At 42.0% G+C, this 10,954-nt stretch overlaps 1 protein-coding gene across 1 annotated transcript in view; it reads right to left on the reverse strand.

Annotated features, from left to right (window-relative positions):
• Positions 1-2,382, reverse strand: part of crnkl1 (crooked neck pre-mRNA splicing factor 1) — a 30,079-nt gene extending 27,697 nt beyond the window's left edge. The window contains exon 1 of the mRNA XM_078230306.1: positions 2,204-2,382. Coding sequence (XP_078086432.1) covers positions 2,204-2,251 — 48 coding nt within the window. The 5' untranslated portion in view covers positions 2,252-2,382. The remainder of the gene's footprint in view (positions 1-2,203) is intronic.
• Positions 2,383-10,954: the final 8,572 nt, after the last annotated feature.

A 10,954-nucleotide genomic window follows, 5' to 3' on the forward strand; every position in this document is an offset into this window, starting at 1 on the left:
GGTTTCTTGTAATCTCATCAATATCGTAAAAATGCAAAGAGTAAAATGGAATAAAAGATATATTGCAAACCTATTTAAACAGATGGCATTGTGTTTACTTCTCAGTAGAGCTTTCCTTTTGGTCAGATGCATGTGACATGCATTGGAAACCCTTCATGACGCTTAATAATCTCCAAACCAAATCTCCTAGAGGAATTAACTGTTTGAATGAAGAAGAGTGCATATTTGATTCCTGGAAAAACAACACCTACTTACTCAAGTCCAGAAAACTTGAGCACAGGCATAAACCAGGAGTACAACCAACTAAACATGTCCAACAAATTGATACATTTTCCTACTGCTGGTCCAGCTAGCACCCCACCATTTGGATCTGGACCTCAGAATTATCTGAAGCAGAGGAGTATGGAACATCAGCAACTATTAGCCTCTCCAAAACCTCATCACGACAGGCATCTAACACATTCATAATATTGATTCTTAGATTAAATCTTCTGACAGCTATTCTCAATTCTGAGTTTCCTGAACAGCTACACAACAGACATGTTTCCAGTGTGGTGAAGGGATTTGTGTAAGACAACTTGCATTATGTTTCAACCATCTCAAGGTTCCAGTAGTAAGGCTTTACTTCACTTAAGTTACATCTTGATGTCCATGAAATGCGTGATACTTGGTCATTGTATTAACCAGCCCAATCTTTGAGTAAGGGAGATCTTGTAGTGCAGCAGATAGTGTCCCTATCACTGCGCCAGAAGCTCTGGGTTCAAGTCCCACCTCAGAACATGATGACCACAGAAGGTGAGTTCATAATGTGGCCAAACAGGTTGATCATCAGCCTGCAAATCTTCTAAATATGCCTGATGGAAGACAATAAGAATGGTTGAGTCCCTTGATCAGCCGTTATTCAGAAGGCATTGGCAAACCAATGGAAGTCACTGGTTGCCAATGTCCTCCTAGGGCCTGGTGGAGGAGAAGGAATTTTTTTGTGTTGTTGCAAAAATACTTGACTCATCTAAAATCCAAAAGACACACAACAAAACATTTCAATTTGTTATAGCAGTACAAATGTAATTATATTCACATTTTCTTCAGAAATCAAGATGCATTCGGAGGTGCTTCAGTTCAGTAATAAGAACATTGCAAACATTTGGGGCAGCATTGGGGCACAGTGATTAGCACTGGTGATTAGCATCAGGGACACTGGTTCAATTCCCACCTTGGGTGCTGTCTGTGTGGAGTTTCCTCATTGTGCCCCGGTTTCCTCCCTCAGTCCAAAGATGTTCAGATTAGGTGGACTGGCCATGCTAAATTGCCCCTTAGTGTCCCAAGATGTGTAAATTAGATGAATTAGCCATGGGAAATATGTGGGGTTACCGGGATGGGGCAGGGGAAAGGGCCTGGGTAAAGGTAATCAGTGGCAAGCACTGTCGCCTCAAAGCCAGGGACTGAAGTTCAATTCCCAGCTTGGGTCACTGTCTGTGCGGAGTCCACACATTCTCCCCATGTCTACATAGGTTTCTTCCGGTTTCCTCCCACAGTCCGAAAGACCTGCTGCTTAGGTGCATTGGCCGTGCTAAATTCTCCCTCAGTGTACCTGAACAGGTGCCGGAGTGTGGCTACTAGGAGATTTTCACAGTAATGTCATTGTTTATTGCAGTGTTAATGTAAGCCTACTTGTGACACTAATAAATAAACTTTAAACTCTTTGGCTGGGGAGGGGGGAGGGGGAGGGGGCGGAATGGTGGAAACTCGATGGGATAAATGGCCTCTTCTGTACTGTAGTGATTCTATTTTACAGAGTGCAGAAGGTAACAATTCTGTTCAAAATAAAAGCAAATTACTGATAATGCTGGAATCTGGACCAAAAGAGAAAATGCTGGAAAATTTCAGCAGGCTTGACAGCATCCGTAAGGAGAGAAAAGAGTTGACATTTCGAGTTCAGATGAGCCTTTGTCAAAGTTGAAAGGCATAGAAAGTGGGAGATATTTATACTGTGGGGTGAGGGAATGACAGATGAGTCTGTTCAAACAATTCTGTTCAAACTATGTACATCAGTTATGTTGCGTGCTGAGAGCACCCTGACTTTAACTCTCTGAGACTAAGACTCTGCTGCTGTGGCCCGGGAATAGATGTGTGTGTTTGGGGATGTCCACACTGACTGGGCCTCACTGGGCCCAGCACCGTTTGGCAGTGAGGCGGGAGTTACCTTCGCCACTTTAGGGATTCGCTGCTTTCCAGCCGCGGTCGACGCCATGCTTTCCTGCCGCGACGTCCTTCCTCCTCCCTTCAGTTATTTAAAGTCTATATCCGTTCCTGTGCGCGCCCCAAACAACAAAACCAGACCATCATCAGCCACCACTCCCAGCGAACATCCGGGCCGCTCAGCCTGACCTCCGACCCGCCGCTGCACCACGTGGTAGCGACGGCGGTTGCCACGGCACCGGAACGCCGCGTTGCTAAGACATCTTGTGGTTCTTCGGGCAGCAAGGCGGCTCAGGCGGCGCAGGTTTGTTTGTTTGGTGTTTTGGTTTATTTTTTAAAGAATTGGTTTGCTCTTTTTTTATCTCCGGGAAAGGGTAACTTTTTATTGTTTTGTGTGTAGAGAGAGAGGTTTAGTTAAATTCGTCTTTTCATTTCCCCCCACACACAAATATGAGCTTGTCAGACATGTTACAACCCCAGTGAACTATATATATTTATTTATTTGTTCACAGGATGTGGTTGTTGCTGGCTGGGCCAGCATTTATTGACTAACTGCCCTCCATTTCAGAGGGCATTTGATAGTTGGGCAGCACAGCAGCAAGCACTGCTGCCTCACAGCGCCAGGGACCCAGGTTCAATTTCTGACTTGGGTCACTGTCAGTTTAAGTTATGGAGGTGCTGGTGTTAGATTGAGGTGGACACACGTAAGAAGTCTCAAAACACCAGGTTGAAGTCCAACAGGTTTATTTGTATCATGAGCTTTTGGAGCACTGCTCCTTCATCAGTTGAGTGGAGAGGTGGGTTCACAAACGTGGCACATATAGACAGAGACTCAATTGCAAGATAATGGTTGGAATGCGAGTCTTTACAGGTAGGTTTAAGTTTATTTATTAGTGTCACGAGAAGACTTACATTAACACTGCAATGAAGCTACTGTGAAAATCCCCTGGTCTCCACACTCTGGCACCTGTTCGGGTACACCAAGGGAGAATTTAGCATGGCCAATTCGCCTAACTAGCACGTCTTTCAGACTGTGGGAGTAAACTGGAGCACCTGGAGGAAATCCATGCAGACGCGGGGAGAACGTGCAGGCTCCGCACAGACAGTGACCCAAGCCGTGAATTGAACCCAGATCCCTGGCGCTGTGCGGCAGCAATGCTAACAACTGTGCCACCATGCCACCCTACTGTGTGGAGTCTGCACGTTCTCCCCATTTTTGTGTGGGTTTCTTTCGGGTGCTCCGGTTTCCCCCCACAGTCCAAACGACGTGCTGGTTAGGTGCATTGGCCATATTAAATTCTCCCTCGCTGCACCCAAACAGGCACCAAATGTGACGACTAGAGGATTTTCACAGAAACTTCATTGCAGTGTTAATTTAAGCCTACTTATGACACTAATAAATACATGTTAAACATTGCTCAACATTGTACAAAATGGGCAATAAATCATATAGGGACAGCAAATTTCCTTCTCTAAAGGACATTAGTGAACCAGAGGGGTTTTTACAACAATGGCTTCATGGTCGCCATTAGACCTTTTAATTCCAGGTTTTTATTGAATTCAAACTTCACCATCTGCCATGATGGGATTTGAACCTGAATCCCCAGAGCAATTACTAGCCCAGTGACAATACCACTAGGCCATTGTCTCCCCCTGAATACACCCTGAGCGTGATCTTACCTGCTGTTCACGCCACACTCCTGCTGCACCAAAATCAGAGAATTTGGCGGCTAGTCAAATCTCCGTCCACTGCAACGGGATGAGCAAATCCTGCCGGCGTGAATGGTGGTAAGATTTCGGCCTCTGTTTCTCTCTCCACGGATGTTGCCAGACCTGCTGAGTTTATCCAGCATTTTCTGTTCTTATTACTGAAGGAATATATGATTTATTGCCCATTTTGTACAATGTTGAGCAACTTATTTCATGCATTAATCCTGTTCCTCCCCCACCTCCAAAAAAAAGTAATCTACTTTGTGCTGGACCACAGCTCAGTTTTGAGACAGCAATCTGTGAGACATGGTGACTGACTATAAGCACTTTTCAGAATTAGCAGAAGGCATTGCGTCCAGGTTAAGTCAGTCAGTGTCTTATAAATATAGAGAAAGGTTCAGGGTCAGGTGTGTCCTCTTTATTTGTGAGAGGGAGAGGCTATGACCTAGGTGGGCCAGTTATTTGACTTAAAAGATTGCAGAATTTTGGGCGTTAAATGAGATATGCGTAATTACCATACATGCACAAGTCTCCTCAATTTTTGACGTCCATCCGTCAAACTGTTTGTCCCAGTGAATCTCCACCTATAAAACTAGCCTTGCCAACTCACATATCCTCTATGCTTGTTCGGTGGATATCTTAAGGTAGCGGCCAGATTTTCAGGGGCAACAGGAATACAAGTTTTTTTTCTGATGTTCAATGGAATGCTTGACAAAAAAAATCTTAATTGAGACCTGCATTTTTGTTGATTTTTTAATGGCAATACATATAAACCACGTGAAATGTTGCAAAGCCTTTCTGATTGCAGGTGCTGTACCTGATGTGCATGCCCGATAATAAATTAGTTAACATTTATAATTTCATACTTAGGAAGCAATATAGAATCTGGGTTTGGTGCTTTTTGGCCTTTTGTTCACTCTGATTTATGTCCATTTTTACCCATTTAAAATATGAATGTATTCTAATGCGCTAGCAGACACATAAAAGATTTACAGCTAAATCAGTCTCTTTATTCCAACAATAATTCTTAAAAGTACAGGATTTCTGGTTATCCTTTCACCAAAAACTTATAGAATCAAAATTTCTTACTCTAGAAAAAGCTATATAAAGTTATCCATGTATAAAAATAGACTCAGGAATATAAATACATTTTTTGAAGCACCTGGTCTTGTGATTTGTTAATAGTCATGGAATATGAAAATCTAATTGGGAATTGGTTTTTCCTGAATTGAAAAGACAGGTTTAATCTAAAGGGCTCAATATTGTCTGAGGAGTAAACACTTTAACTGTTATAATTTCAAGATCTATAATCAAAGAAAACAGCTTCTAACTACCAGTCTTGTTCCATGACAAAGAGCTGGTTTAGGATTCATCTTTCATAGCAACACTCTAACTGTCCCTTCCATGTGTCTAAGTTTGTACAGTGACATGCCTACTGGTGTTAGACTGTGTAAAAATTCTGGCGGTTACAGATTATCATCTTCGTCTATAGAATCAACACTTGTGTATAGTTTTAATTCACCTGACATATTTTCTTCATTCAAATCAAGTGAATCTTCATTTTAGTACAAATAGCGTTTGAATAATAAAATGTATCAGATATTTGTCTTCCTTAATTTGCCACACTTCACCAATTCCATCATCTCATTCATTCCTCCCATGTCACCCCCTCCATCTCATGTAATCTCTCCCGTTCCCATGCCATCCTCGTCCTATTCCCTCCATCCCTCCCATGCTAGCTCCATTCCCTTCTTGTCATCCTCATCCCTCCCATCAATCCCTCATAGAAATGTCTCTAGCCATGGTAACTTTGATGTTGGGCTCCCCTTACTTTCTGCTGGTTTTGTTCTCCACCAACCTCCCCGCGTCCCCCCACAAAACACTCTGTGCCGCTGCAACCATTGGCCATTGGCAGTTGCACATGCAACATGGACTCCAATCCTCTGTGCACCATGTGTCCACTAAACTGACCAATCAAAACAGTCCAGACAAACAAAAAAATGTCTTATTGTTATAGATTGGGAGGTTACTTGGGTGTAACTTAATATTGGGTGTAACTCTGGGTTATGCTGAAATGGAAGGACTTGGCTTTAATGATTATTGTTGTTTACCATCCAACATTTTTCAGCCTATATTTTTTTCTGGAGTTAAGTCTACCCAAAAAATTCTTACTGAGCCAATCACACTGCTATTACCATATATTTTCTGGTGTACATGATAATCCTTTAGCCAGAGAAAAAGCTTTCTAGCTATTTTTTCAACAGACATCTCTTAAATCTAAGCTTTCACTCCTGTGATCTGCCACAACATCACGACCACAGTTGATCTGCATAATGCTTTCTTTTACTTTCAGTGACCATGACCATACAAACATCTGCATGGTTTCTGCTCTTCCAATTCAGAAAGTTAGAAATACGAGTATACTGGATGAATTGGTTATCCAATGTGGATTCTGTCTTGACTATCCTAAGGACTTAGATTATCCAGCTCTCTGTGCTGAGCATTCTTCCTACCTTTAGGTTATTTATCCTGGCAATACTAGGAACTTCTGGCTGAGAGAGAAATAGACCTAAGTACATTGCTACAATAATAGTCCAGTCATATCAATTTCAAACTCCTCTGCTTAATGGCAAACTGCCCTTAATGCCCCCTCCTTTCCACAGTGTAAGATTTCAAGTTTTTTTTCAGCTGTCTTAGCCTCCTCTTTCTTCTCCGGTATTCCTGCCAATCGTAGAGTAATTAAAAATTGGGGTTGTGCAAGAGGTGAGAATGTGAGGAGTGCAGAAATCTCAGAGGGTTGTGGGGCTGAGGAGGTTTTAAATAATAGGGATCGGTGTGGCCATGGCCATGGAGGAATTTGAAAACAAAGATGAAACTGGAAGCCAATGTAGCTTAATCAGCATAGCGGTGAGGGATGAACAGGAGGGCGCACATTAGTACATGGATACATAGTTTTGGATCAGCACAAATTTAGGGAGTATATCAGTGGGAGACAGATCAGGGGAGCATTGGACTGCATGTGCCTAGAAGTCACAAAGGCATGGATGAGGGTTTCAGCAGTAGCTGAGCTAAGAAGGGGGTCAGAAAAGGGTGATGTGACAGAGATGGAAGTAGAGAGTCTTGGTAATGGAGAGGATGTAGCTCATTTCAGCATCAAGTAGAACACCAAGGTTGCAATCAATCTGGTTCAACCTCAGACAGTGGCCAGGGCAAAGGGTGAAGTTGATGGCTATGAAACAAGATTTATGGCTGTAATTTTCCACATCCTGAAATGTCATATTAGCAGTGTGATGAAGGGTACAGTCTAACAGCTCAAAATGGGAATCCTTCTGAATTATCAGCATAATATCACTATGACCTGTAACCTAAATTGTTGAATACAATTAAATCAGTAGAGCAAAACTATTCCAAAAATACACCAAAGCATACCTTAGAATCATATCTGACTCTTGTGAAGCTGCTGCATGGGGCTTCGTACAAATACAAATACCAAGAGCAGCAGGATATAGGCAATAATTCGCAATCATAGAATCCTACAGTGCAGAAGGAGGCCAATTGGCCCATCGAGTCTGCACCGACCACAATCCCACCCAGACTCTATCTCCACAACCCCATGCAGTTACCCTAGTTCGTCCCCCTGACATTAAAGGGGCAATTTAGCATGGCCAGTACACCTAACCCGCACATCTTTGAAATGTGGGAAGAAGCCGGAGCACCCAGAGGAAACCCATGCAGACACAGGGAGAACGTGCAAACTCCACACAGACAGTGACCCAAGCCGGGAATCGAACCCTGGTCCCTGACACTGTGAGGCAGCAGTGCTAAACACTGTGCCACCGTGTCGTTCAATAGCCAGCATTTTACAGAAAATTAGTGGCAATTAGTGGCCAGGCATCTAGTAGGAATTGGAGGATCCATAACCACCTCCTTCCTTAGAGCAAAAGACAAGACTGATGTATTTTCAAGTGCCTGGCCATCAGTGCCAAGTGGATGATTCTACTTCATCTCCTTCCAAGATCCTCACTGTCATAGATACCAGTGTGCAGCCAATTCAATTTTCTCACCCAACATTGGAATAAGGTTAGATGTACTGAACACAGGAAAGGCTATGGATCCTGATAAGATCCTGGCTGTAGTTCTGAAGGCATATATGCTACAACTAACCACTCTCCTGGACAACTTGTTACAGTACAGCAATGACATCTTTGTAAGATTGCCAGATTTGGCTTAGCAACAAAAAAAATGCTATGTCTACTCTAACCAATTACTTTATGATCAATCTCCTGTCCATCATTAGTGAAGTGATGGAAGGTGTCATTGACCAACAGCTATTCATCAATTACCTGATCACCAATCAGGTTCAGTTTGGGTTCTGTCAGAACAGCCATGAATCTGACATGACACAAGGGCAGGTACCAGAGGATTGATGAAAATGATATAAAAGTAAAATGATCGGACGCCGGAAATTTGAAATAAAAATAGGAAACTTTGGAAGTGCTCAACAGATCTGGCAGCATCTGTAGAGAAAGAAACAGAGTTAATGTTTCGAGTCAAATAATCCCTTCTCCAGAGCTCTGAAGAAGTTATGTTATAAAGAAGACCCATGTTATCACTGTTGCTTCCTCATTACTTTCACATCCTAGAAAGTAATTAAAACCATTGGGAAGCACGATGATTACAAGAACTGATGTGGTCCATAGAGAAGGCACACCATCATTTTTTTAAAAACTCCATCCTTAAAGTTGCAAAGCCAATGCTCAGGATGGACCGGGCAAGCCCAAATCCATTCTTTGCTTGCTCCAAAAACCAAATTTAAATTCCAACTGAATTCAATTCATGGTCCCCATAAGAAAGACAAACAAGATCCAAGCTGACAAGATGAGGCATTGCACCCCATCTTGGGCTTGATCTAACGCTTGATCTTAGCCATCATCATCTCAAGATAACTAGAAATGAGCAATAATTTCTGGTGGTAACCATATTCTGAAATTAAATAAAATATACCAAACTGAAATTGACAATTTATATTGATTATGCACATTATGCCCAAACATTGTTCATAGAATCTCAAACCCATCATACAATCTGCATTGGATTGGGGGAGAAAATGTGGCAGCTGTTTTTGATCACCCTATCTGTTATCTCCTAAACATCTTTCAGGACAGTGTCCAATCTGCAGATGGAACCTGAAACATTAATAGTACTACACAGATGTTCTGCTGCTCAGACAGTTCATCTGATCTGATGGAGGGATGCTCCCACATCGAATGACAGGTCTCTGCTTCGAAGAGCATAAAAAGATTTAAATCTGTGTGAAGATGGCTTACCGAGCAGGCTTGTTGCTGGACCACAAACGTGCCCTGCTAGAAGATCATGTTCCAAAATACAGAAGCCCCACTTAAACAGATATCTCATTCAATGGTCAATTGACTCAGTAAAGCCTGCCTGGAAGCAAGGCCTTAAGCGGTGTAAGGTTCACATGCCTGTCAGATACCCAATACTGAAGAATAATATTATCATGCAGCAACTTCCAGAGAAGGCTCTATTCCCAAGCAGAAGAATCTCAGAGAAAAAGGCTTATTTCTTGGTAGATCTCCGTCTCCAAGCCTCAAAAAGGGAAAAAGATAGGCACTTCTTCTTCTCCCAAAAAGCAGACTGAGCTTGAGTTCTCTGTGTAAGCCTAGCTGTACCCAGTTATATGACCTTACCTGATAATCAACCTAATCAAGCCCCATTCTGCAATATCCCAGGGGAAAACACAAAACAACAGAACCCTGTATTAATTCCGATGAAAACGAACACTGCATCAATTGAGATCAATTATGTTGCTGCAGTAACAATACAGTGTTTCTGGATCCAGACAAAACAGCTCCAATAAAATAGAAGAGATTAGTAAACACAGCATAGAAACATGACTAAAATACATTTCTTAAAGCCCCAGTATTGTCATAATTTATTAAAATATAGAGAGATTTCATGAATTGATCTTGATTTGATTTATTATTGTCACATGCATTAGTATACAGTGAAAAGTACTGTTTCTTGCAAGCTATATGGACAAAGCATACTGTACATTGACAAGGAAAGGAGAGAGTGCAGAATGTAGTGTTACAGTCATAGCTAGGGCGCAGAGAAAGATCAACTTACTGTGAGGTAGGTCCATTCAAAAGTCTGATGGCACCAGGGAAGAAGCTGTTCTTGAGTCGATTGGTACGTGACCTCAGATGTTTGTATCTTTTTCCCAATGGAAGAAGGCGGAAGAGAGAATGTCCAGGGTCCGCTGGGTCCTTGATTATGCTGGCCGCTTTGCCGAGGCAGCGGGAAGTGAAGACAGAGTAATTGGATGGGAGGCTGGTTTGCGTGATGGACCGGGCCTCATTCACGACCCTTTGTAGTTTCTTGTGGCCTTGGACAGAGCAGGAGCCATACCAAGCTGTGATATAGCCAGAAAGAATGCTTTCTATGGTGCATCTGCAAAAGTAGGTGAGAGTCGTGGCTGACATGCCAAATTTGCTCAGTCTTCTGAGAAAGTAGAGGCGTTGGTGGGTTTCTTAACTATAGTGTTGGCATGGGGGGACCAGGACAGGTTGTTGGTGATCTAGATACCTAAAAACCTGAAGCTCTCGACCATTTCTACTTCATCCCCATTGATGTAGACAGTCAATGACTATCTCCTTCGTTTTGTTGACATTGACATTGCCCGTAGTGTTTGTGTAATAAATATAACAAGTGTATTATTTTTAATAAATCAATTAAAATGAGAGAGATGAAAAAAACCCTAAAATATAATAATGTTTTAGTACCATTAAACTTGACGTGAAACTGGTAAAGTCTTGTATTTTATTTACCTCCTTGAAATATAGTGATTATTATAACTGGGTTGGTTTAAAAGCTTTTGTATATACTTATCATATTCCTTCAATTTATACGATTGAGTACAAGTGACAGAAAATATTTTTCTGCCTAATTGTAACCTTGTGTAAATATCCTCATGAAATATTGTAATTTTCAGTTCCTTGCCTGTGCTCTCTTTTACAGAACAACA

Source organism: Mustelus asterias, chromosome 15 (assembly GCF_964213995.1).
Source record: "Mustelus asterias chromosome 15, sMusAst1.hap1.1, whole genome shotgun sequence".
NCBI lineage: Eukaryota > Metazoa > Chordata > Chondrichthyes > Carcharhiniformes > Triakidae > Mustelus > Mustelus asterias.